The 16,394-nt window shown below is 32.9% G+C and overlaps 3 protein-coding genes across 6 annotated transcripts; 2 read left to right on the top strand and 1 right to left on the bottom strand.

Moving 5' to 3' along the window:
- The first annotated feature begins 79 nt into the window (after positions 1 to 79).
- Positions 80 to 2,294, top strand: LOC124952524 (PXMP2/4 family protein 4). 2 transcript variants are annotated; one of them, XM_047502536.1, is made up of 6 exons: positions 80 to 369; positions 473 to 681; positions 778 to 977; positions 1,216 to 1,328; positions 1,402 to 1,472; positions 1,572 to 2,294. In XM_047502536.1, exons 2-6 carry the CDS (start codon positions 562 to 564, stop codon positions 1,728 to 1,730), a joined length of 663 nt encoding a protein of 220 aa, XP_047358492.1. In that variant the 5' UTR covers positions 80 to 369; positions 473 to 561; the 3' UTR covers positions 1,731 to 2,294. The 2 variants fall into 2 exon arrangements, with proteins under 2 accessions (XP_047358492.1, XP_047358493.1); XM_047502537.1 differs by having other exon boundaries at positions 451 to 681.
- Positions 145 to 5,778, bottom strand: LOC124952522 (arf-GAP with dual PH domain-containing protein 1-like). 3 transcript variants are annotated; one of them, XM_047502529.1, is made up of 6 exons: positions 5,519 to 5,778; positions 4,898 to 5,123; positions 4,381 to 4,576; positions 3,927 to 4,286; positions 3,607 to 3,829; positions 145 to 3,517 (listed from the first exon to the last, which is right to left on the bottom strand). In XM_047502529.1, the coding sequence occupies exons 1-6, from the start codon at positions 5,598 to 5,600 to the stop codon at positions 3,453 to 3,455; spliced, it is 1,152 nt and encodes a 383-aa protein (XP_047358485.1). In that variant the 5' UTR covers positions 5,601 to 5,778; the 3' UTR covers positions 145 to 3,452. The 3 variants fall into 3 exon arrangements, with proteins under 3 accessions (XP_047358485.1, XP_047358484.1, XP_047358486.1); XM_047502528.1 differs by having other exon boundaries at positions 145 to 3,520; positions 5,519 to 5,694; XM_047502530.1 differs by having other exon boundaries at positions 145 to 3,520; positions 4,898 to 5,077; positions 5,519 to 5,624.
- Positions 5,779 to 6,168: 390 nt separating this feature from the next.
- LOC124952519 (calsyntenin-1) lies at positions 6,169 to 12,057 on the top strand. Its single transcript, XM_047502521.1, has 4 exons — positions 6,169 to 6,489; positions 7,939 to 8,218; positions 8,635 to 9,446; positions 9,597 to 12,057. The coding sequence occupies exons 1-4, from the start codon at positions 6,393 to 6,395 to the stop codon at positions 11,249 to 11,251; spliced, it is 2,844 nt and encodes a 947-aa protein (XP_047358477.1). The 5' UTR covers positions 6,169 to 6,392; the 3' UTR covers positions 11,252 to 12,057.
- Positions 12,058 to 16,394: the final 4,337 nt, after the last annotated feature.

Below are 16,394 nucleotides of genomic sequence, written 5' to 3'. Positions count from 1 at the left end.
ACTTTATTCAAATTGTGCGCGGAATAATGTAATCGACGGCGTTCATCATTTAAGTGGTTTGATGATACGATAGATTAAACTTAAGTGATATCGAGGGATATACGGAGATATCTGTTATCGTCAGTTCTAATGTTGTAGGATATGTGTACACTCGAAGCAAAGAGATATCTTTCATTATTTTTTTTTTAAATAAAAGCTGTGTTTTTATAGTTTGATCAATGAAATTTTTGATAAAATAACAATTGTTGAATATAATAAGGATTATTAACAAAGGATAATAAATTTATTTGTCATTTCAATCGTTTTAATGAATATGATATTTTCTTAGTTTTATATTTATGACGAAGTATTTCACTTACAAGTATTAAAGTAAGTAAAAATACTTATTTTTATATAGAATTAATGATTTATTATTATACGTCAACAGTTTGTATATTTTGTATTTAATAGTATAAACACAATTTTATTAAAGATACCATGCAATGTATTTGGAAAAGGACAATATGAGATTAATTATAATTTTAAATATTTCTCGTGGATAACAATAAGCCAATACTCAATATGTTATTCAGATTAAGTAACTTTGCACGAAAAAGACCACTGCTCTTGAATTCTATAACATATGGCTTTTTTTATACATGCGCTGAATTTGCACAACAAATTTATAATAAAAGATTCCAGGTAACTTATAGTTTTATCAGTTAAAAAAAAAAAAAAAAAAAAAAAAAAAAAAAAAAAATGAATTATCGAATTATCTTTTATTTGTTTATATTTTAGATTATTCAACCGGTGTCCACATATGGAGTAGAACTACAAAATATCGATAGACCAATACTTTCGTGGTTACGAAAGTGCAATAATTTTTTAGGTTTATTAGATCATGAATCTACGATGTCAACACAACAATATAATTGGCCACGTCTTAAAAGATATGCTATTTATGGTTTTTTTTTAGCAGGACCATTGTTGCATGGATGGTATTTTTTATAATTAATTTTAATTTTATTCATTATTTTATTATTAATTAATTTAAAAATTATTATTTAAATAAAATGTAAATCCATATATAAGATAATTACAGACCCATTTTTAGGATTAAAGTTTAGACAAATATGAATATTGTATGAATTATAATGTCATTGAGATGAATTTAACTTAGAAGTTATAATATATAATTAAAAGTTTTCAAAATAAAAACCTTTTTTATATTATCAGGTACAAATGGTTAGATACATTTTACAAAGGCAAATCTTTAAAATTGGTTTTAACTAAATTATTTCTTGATCAATTTATATTAACACCACCATTGGTCTGTCTATTTTTTATCAGTTAGTATGTTTATTTCACATTATAATGTTATATTTTCTAATATAATTGATTAACTTCTGTTATTTATTATAGGTATGAGTTTGATGGAAAGTAAATCTGATATATTTGAAGAATGTAAAACAAAGTTTCTTAAAACTTTTCAGGTAGGTTATTCAAATATAAAATACATACAAGAAGTGTTTTAACAATTTTTACCTAATCCACTCTTCATTATCAAAGTGGTTTCACTTTTTTACTTTCAGACATCATGCCTATTTTGGATACCTGTACAGTTTTTCAATTTTGTATTAATTCCTCCTACTCTACGTATCACATATGTTAGTATTGCAGCATTATGTTGGGTGAATATTCTTTGCTATATAAAAAATGTGCCTTTAGTTAAATTTAATGATAAAAATTAACGTAAAAATACGTTACTTTCTTTCTCTCTCTCTCTCTCTCTCTTTCTCTCTGTCTCTGCGAAGTTATTGCTATTATTAAAAATATTACAATATTTGTATCTTTGTTGTCTCATTATTATTTATTTTCTTCAGTTATAGAGCATAAGCAAATTACTTTTCATATATCTACAGATAGTATGACATGCTGCTATACTTTATTGTTTAACACTACAAAGTAAATGTATATATTGGCAGCCTTTATACATTATTATTGTTATTATTATTATTATTGTATTTAGTAGTAGTAGTGTGGTAGTAATAGTAGTAGTAGTAGCAGTAATAGTATAATTGTTACAATTATTATATCATTGTCATTATCATCATCATTACAACAAACTTTACAATAAGTCAGACATGACTATTTTAAATATAATCTTTTTTTATTATTTTATAATAATAAATTTACACTGAAACTTTATAATTATGTATTTTGACTGATTATTAAATTATAATTTTATGTGATATCAGCATTCAAGTATCAGAGATAATTACACATTAAAAAAAAAAAAAAAAAAAAAAAAAAAACAATAATATGACAAATGAAGATATTGTGATCTAATAATTAATAATATATAGAAAAGTCATTTGTTTTTACTTAAGTGCTGATATCTCATAATACTTTATTAAACAAACGTTATCAAATTCACAATGACTCATAGTATAACATTATAACACTCTGCATGTAAGATATAGTTTCTGTAAAACAGTAGATATAGTCATCTTGATAGCACCATTAATAAAATAAATGAAGCTAAAAGGTGTCTACTGTCATACAGAAACTTTCAATATCACACTTTTGATGAAATTAACAATGATCTACTTAAATTTGATAAAACGAGTAAATAAACTTGTTATTTGAGACACTACAATATTAAATTAACAACCCTGTATGTATGTGCAGACATTTGTCATGTAAAATAAAAATAATGATCTTACTTTTTTTTTCCTTTTCTTTTTTTAAGTTCTATTTACAAATCTTGACAAATCATTTGTGTATATATAAAAGAGTAAAGACTAATAGTACGTATATAGAGTTAAAATCTATTTTGAATAAGTATATAAATTTAATTGCAAAAAAAAAAAAAAAAAAAATAAAAAATAAAAAGAAAAAAAAAAAAAGAAAAAAAGAGAAAAGAAAATTTAATTGTAGAATTCAATTTTGAAAAAATATATATATATTTTTTTTAATTATATTCAGAAGAAACAAAAGTTATTTAGAGTAATTTATTCGTCTAAAGCATTTATACCAAAATATAAATAATATATATATTGATACATTTATACGTTTTTTTCTGGTAAATATAATGAATGGAATATCACAAAGATACTATTGCCAAGTAAAAGCTTTTTTACTATATATTTATAATACTGCCTGTTCCTTTTGACAGCACATCACAAATATTGTCAATTAAAAATTCGTTTTAAAGAAAAAATTGTTCCTATACTATATTTGCATTAAATTCCATTGACCAGTCTTATGTATATGATGTAAGCAACGTAGCGTGCAATGATATATAAATATAAGTGATTCAACGATAATATGTAGCTACAAAATGTTATGATTTGCTAGGCATATCGAGAAACAGATTTTCTAAACGTAGTTTTATTATTTTAATCATTCAATTGGTTTGTCTAATTAATATATGATAATATTTAGGAAAGGTGCCTAAGAGGGATCCAGCCCTACCTTGCAGAAGAAAATATATTCATTGTTCCACTTGCTGTGCGTTTTCTTACAAGACGTGCTGCTACTGCAATAAAATATTATATAAATGATATTATACAATAAAGAATAATATAGAGAGACAAAATCGTTTTAGATTAAAGCGATATTCACCAGTTGCATCTTGTGGAGTAAGTGGTTTATCTATTACTTTCTGTATTACATTCATCCATTGTGTTCTGTCATCATCATTTTGAGCAGACAAGAGATAACTTCTATCAGGTGTTTCAAGAGTAAAAGAGAAACCTTGATTTCTAGCACCTGGTGGTACTCCTGTTTTAACTGCAAAACCTTCTGAACTGTGACCCAAGAAAATTTCACCTTTTGGATGTGCATCCTTTATATCAATAGAAAAAAATATTAAAGGAATAATTTCTGATAATAAATGATATATATGCACATATGCACACACACATGTAAGTATGCGTACAAACCATAGGATCATCATGATACATAAGTTTCCTTCCATCTAATGTAAACCATCTCTTTTTATAAGCATCACTGTGTCTAGGACCTGTTTTCCACAGGAATCCTTCCCGTGGAAAATCTCTTGTAAGTTGTGATAATAATTCAGCCTCTGTTGCACCAGGATATGCAACTTGTAAACGATGTAATTTTGCACATCTTATAGCCAAATACCAATTTGTAATTACTTCTGGATCTTCATGATACACATAGATATGTCTTGTAGTGCCATCTTTCATAAAAGATATTTGAAGACTATTTTGATTATTAGTTTTAGACGGAGCAAAGGCTACATTTAATTCTGATATCCTAAGTATAGCTTTTGGTTCCTTTATCGAATAAAGAAGAGGAAAATATTATTGAAAAAAATAGGTGCTTAAAAAACGTAAGATCAGAATATCTTAATTATTTAATTAAATATACCTTATTTTCTTTAACGTGATACTTCAAAGTATCCTCAGCTTCACAAAGAACAAATTTACGAGGATGATATCGTGAGTCTTCTTTTCCACGCTTCATTAAAAATCCTTCCATAAATCCCGATACATAATTCTGTCTTTCTGGGTGACAAAATTCTTCCCTTTCATATTTAGCTCTTATCCATTGCTCTATCAAAACTCTGTCGATCAATTAAAATAATTTTTTTGTATTTTTATTTTTAAATTTTTATTTTAAAATTACTTTTGCATTAAGTGAATTGATGGATTGAAATATGTGTGCTAAATTAAAAAATATCTAATCAAAAATTATACAAAACTTCCTATTCTGTGGTATTTAACCATTTCCGGTGTGATAAGAAAAAAATTATATAGTATTAGCCATATTACTTGTTAAAATTTTTTATTAATTCATCTTTAAAATATTCAAGAATTTAAAATATTAAAGAATAAAATTTTAAAATAAATATTAAATAAATATATTTATATATAAGTAAACTTACTGAGGAGCATCTGAATTTGGTCTACGGTAACAAGGTGGTACACGTTCTTCGTAATGTAATCTTGCAGTTATATTACCTACTTCACGTATTCTATTTACTTGAGAGTCCTCCCATCTGTCTAGTTTGAGATGTTTCACTTTGGAAATATGTGCACCCATAGACCTATGCACTCCGGCACACCTTGTGCAGACAAATATTCCTATATTGTAAGAAGCCCATTCTGGGTCTGAAATATACATACATAGGAAAGTCCTTTTTTCTTTCTTTCTTTATTATTTTTTATTTTTTTTATATAACATTGTTATTAAAACTGTCTACAAAAATACACATACACGCACATGTTTGTAATCATTATTGCAATGTGCTAAAGATATTGATGCAAGGACATATGCTTTAATATTAATAAAAAAAGAATGTTGTGTAAATTTTCCATTTAAAAATAAAATAATTCTCTTTGTTATGTCATTAAACACAATCCATAATCATAGAGAATAACTGTGCTCCAAAAGGTAACCACATTTTCTTTTAACAAAATACATATGTACGTATTACTTTTAAATAAATCTCGTCGCGTGTCAGAGGATGAAATATTTACGATTATTTATTATGAAACACACTCACTCTTGGCTCCACAATCCGCGCACACATTATTTCCAGGCTTTTTAAGTAATTCGACTAACAATTTCTCGTTCGAGTCCGCCATCTTAAAACAGTCGCTATACAAACCGTTTTCAAGTAATGTGTGTTTTTGTCTAACTATGCTTCAAAACATACCTTAAGGTAGATTTACAATAAAAGAGGCCACGACTTTTAATAAGCCGATATAGCATGAAACCATCGATCTTATACTCATGAAAAAATTCCGTTTATTTCTATGGTCTTGATTTTTTATAGGATGTGATCTGTAGTTAAAAAAAATATTACAACCTGTTTTTTTCTTATCTCTTTTCTGTTACCTTTTTTTTTTTTTTTTATCCCGATACGCCGTACGAAAAACGATTTGTGGAGCAAAATGTGTGATTATAAAAACGAATGATTTTTTTCTATATCGTCTCTGACATACAAAAAAGAAAGAAAGGAAAAAAGATTAAAAAAAAGTAAAAAAAAAAAAAAAAAACCATAAGAAAAAAAAGCCGAGAAAAATTAGTAAACGATTGTGAGAATTTCTTGCAATAATTGGACACACATTTGTGCTTAACATTATAACACCATCCATTTATACATCTAATAGTTTTTTATTTCCTGACGGGGAAGACGAATTCGCCTGTGTCGCCATCGGTCGCGTAGCGGCGCAAATTAGAGTCACACTCTCTGACAAATCGATATTCCTCTCAAATATTGACTTCGCGATTGTGCTTGGTGTCGCGAGCAAGTCGCGCGATAGCTGGTAATGTCCTTATAAAAAAATACGACATTGCGCGAGTGATAAAACGAAATATATCGGTCGGAGGATCGAGATAGTATAATATTACGGAGGAATATCCTCGAATAAACGATGATTTTTGCGGCGAGTGTTGTGTTTTTTGGGCTGACCCTAAGTGTCTCCCACGCTAGCATCGAGTCAACACCGACTTCCTTCAACGATCATGGAGGTGATTTCATTTCTCTCTCTTTCTCTCTCTCTCTCTTTCTCTCTCTCTTTCTCTCTTTCTCTATACCGTGTGTCCTACATTTAATCGTTCTTTCATAATGGCTTAAAGAGTTACTTTCAATACGTTTACAATTAGTCCCAATGTTTCTTTTATTATTATTATTTTTTTACTTTTTCTATTAAATACATCCTACTAGATTTTATTCTGAAAAAACGTACGACTATTATACGTGATACCTTTGCAGGTGCGATTCTTTTCATTTAGTCCCTTCCCTCGTCATCTCCTTCCATCCATCCATCTTTCTTTCTGTCTCTTTTCCTCGCTCTCTCTTTCTCTCTCTGTTTTTTTCTTTTTGCCTTGTCTGTCTGTCTGTCTGTCTGTCTGTCTATCTATCTGTCTGTCTGTCTGTCTGTCTGTCTGTCTGTCTGTCTTTTCGTCTGTCTGTCTGTCTGTCCGTCCGTCCGTCCGTCTGTCCGACTGTCCGTCTGTCCATCCGTCTGTATGTATGTATGTATGTATGTATGTATGTATGCTGACTGTCTGCCTCTCTCTCTCCCTCTCTCTCTTTCTCTCTCTTACTCTCTATAGCACCTGCATTCGCCCGAAACTGTTATGGCGAATTCATTGACCGGTCTCCTCGATAGGTGCTCCGATATAAGCAATGCACCGCGCGCTAGGGCGGTCGATAGACCATGAAAAGGGGCGAAGAAAAGCAAGAACGAATATATTACTCCGATTCCTATTTGATCAATTTCAACGATGACGAGACGATTTGACCAAGGACTGACTTCCGGGACGAATCATGGAAACAAAATATATATATATATATCTAAGCGCGTGAATCAGGCCGAGCTTAATTTTGTTCAAGAGAGGAGGGAAGGGGGGGGGGGAATAAGGGTTGGAAAAAGAAAAGAAGGAAAAATAGTCGATGTAAAATTAGACAATTTCAAAAGATCTCCCGGGACGTGGCGCGATTTCTCGATAATAAATAATTCTATTTCATTTGGATTTGCTCTATTATCATCTAAAATACTAACTGATAATAAACTATTCCTTATCGATTTATATTTGCAGAGATGATGCATTGCGATAACGATATCTTTAAAATTGGGACGAAAAATTCTTTCCCGATTAGTTTTTTATTTAATTCCGTTCGTAATGTCTGAGTAACATCTGGATAACGAATAATTTGGATAACAAGAGCATTTTGTAATTACTCTTGATATATTCTTTGATTGAATTGGATTATTTTGTAATAATCTCTGGTATTAAATGATGTTAAATGTATATGTCATTAAAAATATACATTTTAAATCAATGAAGATAATTATATATCTGTAAAAAAAAAAAATATATATATATATGCATATATAATGAAATTAAAAAAATGTCCTAATATTTATTCGTTTTTTCTTTTTTTTTTTTTTTTTCTTATGCGTATGTTCCTAGTTCCGCGATTGGATCTTGAAAGTCTTGAGAGCGGTTATCACGGCCTGGTCAAGGAGAATGAAACTCTCGTTGAGGTGACTCCACAGATAAGAGCTTTAGGAGCTAAAGTATGTTCTTTTCGTATTGCGAATAAACATCATGGCGAGGCACCTTTCGAAATCGTTTTAAAAGAGAAGGGAATGGCCGAGCTGAGGGCCCTTCGAGTTTTGAATTGTGAAAAACGACGTAATTACAAATTCGATATCGCAGCTGTTGGTTGTTCCGGTGGACAATCTGAGAAGTATGTTTTACATATACTCAAATATATAATATATAATACTTTGAGAGAATGTTTAGATAGAAACGAAGGAAATATTTCAATGGAACGAATGTATATATATATCGTTTTAACCCTTGAACGTTTGCTTAAGAAATAAAGTTAAATATTTGGGTCGATAGATCGAGTCTCTCTCGCGGCAAAGTGCCAAAGTCAGGCATCTTTGCGCTAATGCTGTTGAAATGAGAATGAAATGAGTTTTTTCTTTCTTTTTTTTTTTTTTCTTTTTTTTTTAGAAATTTCATATTAGTATAGATATTTTTCTTGAAGTTCCATTTTTTTTATATATTTCTCTCTTTGATTTTTTTTTTTTTTGCTTTTTTCTTTTTTTTTTGTTTTGTTTAATCAAGGTAAAAAAAATCACATCGATGTTATTTCAGTGCAACGGTTCATATCACAGTGGTCGATGTTAACGAATACGCACCACAGTTTCTTCAACCAGCTTACGTTAGCACTGTTGATGAAGGACGGCTTTACGAAGAGGTAGTACGCGTCGAAGCCTCTGACAGAGATTGCACTCCAAAATTCGGAGACATATGCAAATACGAGATTCTAACAGCGGACCAGCCGTTCATTATTGACAATGAAGGTGCTATACGTAACACAGAGCCATTGGATTACGAGCGTTCCCACAATTACATTTTGAGCGTGGTTGCCTATGATTGTGGAATGAAACAATCAGCACCGGCCATGGTGACTATCAAGGTGAATCGAGTGTGTACACCAGGCTGGAGAGGTATTCCAGAGAGAGTGGACTATGCTGCTGGTTCAGGATCTCAACCGCTTTTACCATCCGCAAAACTGGACCTTTGTGATGCACCATGCATATTACGTAACGTTCGAGCTACCTTAAATCTCGTAACCGATCACATAGGAAAGGGTTGCGATCGTGATACTTATACTGTACGAAGCCAGCGAAAACTTTGCGGTGCCTCACACGAGAGCGTTGATCTTTTACCAACACCAGGACCGACCACATCATGGACTGCCTCTTTGTCACGAGATGAAGGTCGGGAGGCCGATGAAATTTTCGAGTTCGATGGAGTCGATTCCGCTGCGATCGTACCCAATAACGTACTCGAACATTCTTTGGCACAAAAGTTCACCATCAGTGCTTGGGTAAAACATCGTCCAAGATTGAGGCAAGATCCCCACGTTAAGGAACATATTCTTTGCGCCGCAGACGATCATAGTGAGTCTCCGAGGTTTTTCTTTCTTTTATTTATTTTTTATTTTTTTTTTCTCTCTTTTTTCTTTTCTTTTTCTTTTCTTTTCTTTTCTTTTCTTTAAGTTGATACGTATTTCTTAGTAGGATAATAACACGCTTTTGTTCTCATTGCAGAGATGAACAGGCATCATTACGCTTTGTTCATAAGAAATTGCAGGCTGATCTTGTTACTCCGACGAGACTTCTCCGAAGGCGATCCAAACATCTTCCGTCCGGCTGAGTGGCGTTGGAAGCTCGGTCAAGTATGCGACGATAAGTGGCATCATTATGCCATACAAGTCGACTTCCCACGCGTAAGTCTTTTTGTCGATGGCGAGGAATGGCGTACGGACGAGAAGAATCCCGAGGTTATCGATGATTGGCCCTTGCATCCTGCGAAGGGCGTAAACACGATGCTTGTCGTTGGAGCTTGTTGGCAGGGTTCGGATAATAGAACGAAACATCACTTCCGTGGCTACCTCGCTGGGCTCTCGGTTCTAGTAGGTCGTAACGAAAAACCTGATGTACTGTCCTGTTTGAGACGTTGCCAGGAGGGCTTACACGTACCGTCCATGGACTTGCTTCAGCCAGGTACACAGTTGCTCACCAATTCCGATTTAACGGAGGTACGCATTGACGGCGATAATCGTACGAACATCGAGACCCTTCTTCGTCGTATAGGATATTCTAACACACGACGTTTCCCAACTCCTGGTCGGCGAAATTTCCGTCTCGACACGGCGGTGATATGCGAAGGTAACGAGAATTCTCAACTGCCAGTACCTACCGTGCAATCGTACGTGACCGTTTTACCACCACCTCGACCTGGAATAAGCGTTAACGGTACCGGTTACGTAGCTAGGGAATATGCCGATTTCCGCCTGGGCGTTCGTGTTTTCCCAGATGCTCGCGTTACCGCTGGTTCCGCGGCGAGATTGGACGCTTGCGCTGTCAGCGTTTATCCCAGTCTGAATCCCGATCACGAGAGCTTAGGTTTACCTGGCGACGCTCTTCGTAGATTCCGTTCTATCAGCGCTCGCGTCGATCGCGATGGCGTTGTACTTTCGGGTGCCGACACGCCTTACAATTATCAACAGCTCATTCGACTAATAATGTACACGAATCGTAAGCCTGCATATTATCTCGATCGCGTTTTCAAGCTTACTTGTTCCGAATTGAGCGGACGTTTCGCCAGTAACGAATATGTCCAAACGTTAGCCGTGATTCATCCGAAAGAGAAAACGACGGTATTGCCGCACAGTAGCTCGGGTGAACCTCCGATCGCCAGAATCGTTGAGCCTGTGCCCGGTCATATACAAGTTTCCCCTCATCACGCCGAAATACCGGAAGGTTATTCGACCAGTGTGATTCGCGAAGGTAGAAGAACCATCGGGGGTGCTGGTGGTAGTCACGCCGTTACGATTGTCGCGGCCGCCTGCATCGGTTTCTTGCTATTAATGGCCGTCGTCGGAGCGGCGAGAGTTCGAGGTGCCGCGAAGCGACGACGATCGGCCGGCGACGAATTGGCAGCCGAAACGGAAATGGCCTGGGACGATTCGGCCCTCGCCATAACGGTCAACCCAATGGACAGGCTGACCGAGCATGAGTCTCATCAGAGCCATAGAGACGAGGATGTTGACGATTCCGGAAGTTCCGATTCTGAGGACGGTTCCTTCAGAGACGACGATATCGACAGTTCCGATTGCGAAAACGATTGCGATCTAAATAACGGCCGACACCGTCGTCATAATTCGCCTCACGACTTGGAGTGGGATCATCGTGACGTTTAAATTACTACTATTCCACCTCTTTATATTTGTCATCATCCTTCTTTTTCAAGACGGTATCGTCAGACGAGTACCTACTGTCCGAAAGAACGCGAAATATCCTATATCTGAACCCCTCCATTCCTGTGAACCATCTACGACGCTATGCGCGATGCGTATGATATTGCCTGAATGTTGACGACGACAATGACCACGACCACGATGACAAAAAAGTATTAACAACAATGTTGTTATTCTCTTTTTGTCGGTTATAAGGAAATTTTGCGTTATCTATTTTAACAATATCTAACTACAACGTTTGTCAACAATATAGGGCGATCACAGAGTCGCGACCTTCGCGATTGGATAAAAGCGTCATGTTGTATCCGTCCCCGTAGCTGGCATGATTGATCCATTGCAAGGCAATGACACGGCAGGCAGTTAGTACTCTTCTTACGTACCAACGGAATTTGTAAGAGTGCGGGACGCTTTATCGAATAGTTAAACTCTTTCTACCTATAATACGACGTCGCTGATGTTGGTAGAGAAAATTTACACGGGCACGCAAGAGATACTTAAAAAAAAAAAAAAAAAAAAAAAAAAAAAAAAAAAGAAAAAAAGAAAAAAGAAAAAAAAAGAAAAAAAAAGAAAAAAGAAGAAAAAAAAAACTTGCTGAGAAATTCTCGGTGAACACTCGGTAAACACTCGCAGCAAATTAATTTATATATATTCTCGACCTATAAAGTAGTAATAGGACAAGGGAAACTTTTTTTATACTCCTAACTCTTATCCTTTTATTCTATTCTATAATAATTCTATAATTCTATTTACGATCATTGATTTATTTTTTTTCTTTCTTTTTTTTTTTTTTTTTTTTTTTTTTTTTTTTCTAACGCTACTATATATATATACATATATACATATATATATATATATATATATATATATATATATATATATTATATATTATATATACTATTATCAACTATTATTATAATCCGCTCTACAGGCAGTTTTATCTTCTATTGGAAAATGGTACTGATGAGATGTGTATTTTCTTCCTCTTAGATCTTTTGGTCTCTTTTTCTCTCTCTTTCTCATTCTTTCGCTCTCTCTCTCTCTCTTTCTCTCTTTCTCCTTTTCTTTTTTTCTCTATTTCTATCTCTATTTCTATTTCTATCTTTCTCAATATAAGCTATCCACGTTGATATTTGATCTCACGAACGTATCCTCTATATCTACATATAAAACTTTCTTCGAAATGCTTGGAAAAGAGATATGTGTATCGTAAAAACGGCAATTTTTCATAAGATATTCGTAGATCCGTCAGGACTCGCGGTCGATCACGGATTACGTCGTGGCAAGCTTATCGACTTGCCTGATTTACCGTTTTATTTTTAAGTATAAAAAAGAAACAAAAGGGAATAATAACAAAAAACAAAAAAAAAAAAATAGAAAAGAAAAGAAAAAAAAAAGAAAAAAAAAATAAGAAAAGAAGAGGACAAAAGAAAAAGAAGAAGGAAAGAAAGGAAAAAATCTTGGATAATTTGCACAATGTTCCTTCCCGATCGACCGATCGATCGATCGTTTGAACGACCGAACGACATAATACAACAGATACGACTTTTAGCTCTTACAATTAGTAAGGACATTGCCGCGCATCTTATGATAGTGCTTCACCGTTAAGTACACTTGTGTATTAACATCATATCCGTATACATACATATGTATATGCATGCGTACTGGACTAGATACGCGCCCCACCCCCGATTTTCTCTGCGTATACGGTCTATACGAGTTAAGTACATGTGTAGTATGTGCACACGAAAGGACACATGTAATTATAAAATACATACATGTCTCCATTCATTATTCTGCGGTGAGATTTCGATGCGACGGATCAGAAAAGATGTTTTTATTCTAAACGCAGCGCAGCGCACTCGATTAATGCTCGAAAGAAATGGGGTTTTTTATTTTTTTAAGAATCATTGTGCAATCTTTCTCTCTCTCTCTCTCTCTCTCTCTCTCTCTCTCTCTCTCTCTCTCTCTCTCTCTCTCTCTCTCTCTCTATCTCTTTCTCTCTTTTAGCAGAGCAACTAGTTTTTATGTGCCTTTTTAAACGGTAGTACATTGAATTCTACTCTATATTTTAATAGTGACTCAAACTGATTTTATCAGACGCACCTGTGCGTATCGAATGGAGCTATTCTACCGTGATTGTTGTATTTTAGATGATACTGTTAAATACGACATATAGCGATTAAGATGTTAACATAAATAGGCGTGTTTCTCTTGGCAATTACGTGGTGTATATACTAAAGTGCATCATGTCATAATATTATATGTTACGTGCACTACATACTACATATTATATGGTTGTGACGCGCTTTAGCAATCATACGGATCGCTCGCCAGAAAATGCTTATATTTAAATAAATGTGCAATGATCCGCAGAGGGGATGGATATTTTAACTTTCGAAGAAAATAATATAAATCGTGATGACTGCGCATTAATAATATACTCGCTGCGAAGTAATGAACGGATTCTTATGTATGTATTTATTATTATGTATTTAGAATTATAAAATGACCGACGACCCGCGATCGGAACTTATTTAGAACTGAGAAAAAAAGAGAGAAATTTGTGTACGGATATCTATATTCATAGAAACTATAATGAACAACTTATTTTTCCAACGAGCATATCATATCATTTTTATAAGAGATTTGTCAGAAGTTTTAACAAATTTTCGTAAGAGCTCCTTATACAATCATAAGGGATCTGCCACATCGTGATGTTAACTTGCCATATATATATATATATGTCAGATTTTCTTTATTTTTTTTTAATTATTTTCTCTCTCTCTCTCTCTCTCTCTCCCTCTCTATCTATCTATCTATCTGTCTGTCTATCTGTCTATCTCTTTCTCTCTCTCTCTGTCTCCCTCTCTCACACCTTCTTTCTCTTGCATATTTTTTTACACGTCCTTTCTTTTTTTTTCCTTCTTTTTTTTCTTCTTTTTTTTTCTTCTTTTTTTTTTCCTACGTTTTCTAATGATCGGTGTAAACGTTTTAATCATACACAAGCAAACGAACACACATGTATACACACATACGCGCAGATATACGAACATATACTTTCATACTTTCTGTAATCCTTTCGTTTCCATATAATTGATCTATTTGAAGATCGATTTGAACATTTCTCTAAATCCAGAATGTTATTAAAAGAAGAAGAAGAAGAAGAAGAAAAAAATAATGATAAAAAAAAAAGAAAAAAAAAAAAGGAATATAAAAGGCCATCTCTATTAATGCTTTTCATAGCAAACAAACAGAATATACATATAAGGCTACTTGTTTCTTCTCTCGAATAGGTATATGTATACATACATACGTGATAAAAGTGTACGCATTTTGCCCTAAATTTCGATACGGTAGATCGTTTCTATATATCCATATAAAAATATCTATATCTACGACAGACACGCTTTTTGTATCCTTCAAAAATCATGTCTCAATCGGTGAAAATGCCTACGAAATTCACCGTCAAATAATTCCTTTATATTTAATTAATTGCAAGGAAACGGAACACTCTACCGTATTGGGATATAAAGAAAAGGAAGAAAAGAAAAAAGAAAAAAAAAAAGAAAAAAAAAAGAAAAAAATAATCGTACTTTTCTAAGCGTGTTAATATATAGCTATTTTATATAATTTCAGAAGAAATCCTTTGCTCCGTTAAATAATTAAGTTATATACATATAGAAATAGTTCTTTGTTTACAATTTATTTGAGAAATTGTAGAAAATCATTTGTTTATAAATTTAACACTGGAGCTACCAAATTCGTCAATATGATGGGTTTCAGATTTCTCGTTATATAATTACTATATATTATGATATTATTATATAGTATTATATATATATATATATATATATATATATATCATAATTATTATACAAGTATATGAACTATGAAATCTGTTTTATTTTACTTATTATTGTCAAGGTATAAATAAATTAAAAATAATGAGGAATACATTTTTTCTTTTTTCTCGTTTGTTTTTTTTTTCAAAAAGCTTAAACATCAAATTGACGAATACGAACAAAAATAGGTCGTCATGGTAATTCTAGTGTTATAAGAGTAGTCCATTGTGAATATTTTTACGATATTAAATCGAATTTAATCGTCTTTACGCTTTGATACAAGAGAAACTTATTACACACACACACACACATACACGTATACACAGGATACACAAACACAGGTATATATAAATATCGGTAAAACGTTGCACACACAAAGTTGCTATTGTCTCAAGCTAAAAGCGAAAAGCGTTAGAATAACAGACTCATTCGTGCTAAATGACGACGCCTGTCGTCCTCAATGATAAAAGAGAGAATAGACGGAATTCTTAAGCGGACGTGCATTATCAGCATTTTTTTCTCATTCGATCTATTGAACTATTAAGGGGGGGGGTTATGGGTGAGGGCTTTAGGAAAGGGAAAAATAAAAATAGAATAAAAAAAAAAATAACAAAAAACAAAAAAAAAAAAGAAAAGAAATGAAAAGTATTCGAATGTAAGTTCTCCTTAAATCGGCAGCGTAAGCAACAGCAGCTATAAGAATCATAAAAAAAAAAAAAGAAAAAAAAACAAGCATAGCCATAACGCAATACAACCTACACACAAAAAAGGCGTATGCACCTACTTTGAAGATGTACTTAATTATTAATTATGAGGGAATAATGGGAACTATGCAGAACAAAAACCGACTAGATGATACTATAATATAAATATATATATATATAAATAAATAAATATATATATATAAATATATATATATATATAGATACACACATAAAAAGATATATCTACGCCGTTTGCAAATGAATGATATAAACAAAGTGAAAGAAAACAAAAAACAAAACAAAAAAGAAATAAATAAATAAAGAGAAAAGAGAAAAGGTATGGATTTGTAAAACGTACCATTGTATTTTGTAGGCAGCTAGCATGTACGTACACATATGCACATGCACTCTCTCATGTATGTATGTTTACGTATATAATATTTGGACATATTCTCTATAATGCTTACACGTAACGGTACCTCCAATGGTTGTCCCCGAATGTTTCGAATTTTACACGTGACTATGAGAGGATGTGTAATT

The sequence above is a fragment of the Vespa velutina genome, chromosome 10 (assembly GCF_912470025.1).
Source record: "Vespa velutina chromosome 10, iVesVel2.1, whole genome shotgun sequence".
In the NCBI taxonomy this organism is placed as follows: Eukaryota; Metazoa; Arthropoda; class Insecta; order Hymenoptera; family Vespidae; genus Vespa; species Vespa velutina.
This window is presented reverse-complemented; position numbering and strand designations above follow the sequence as displayed.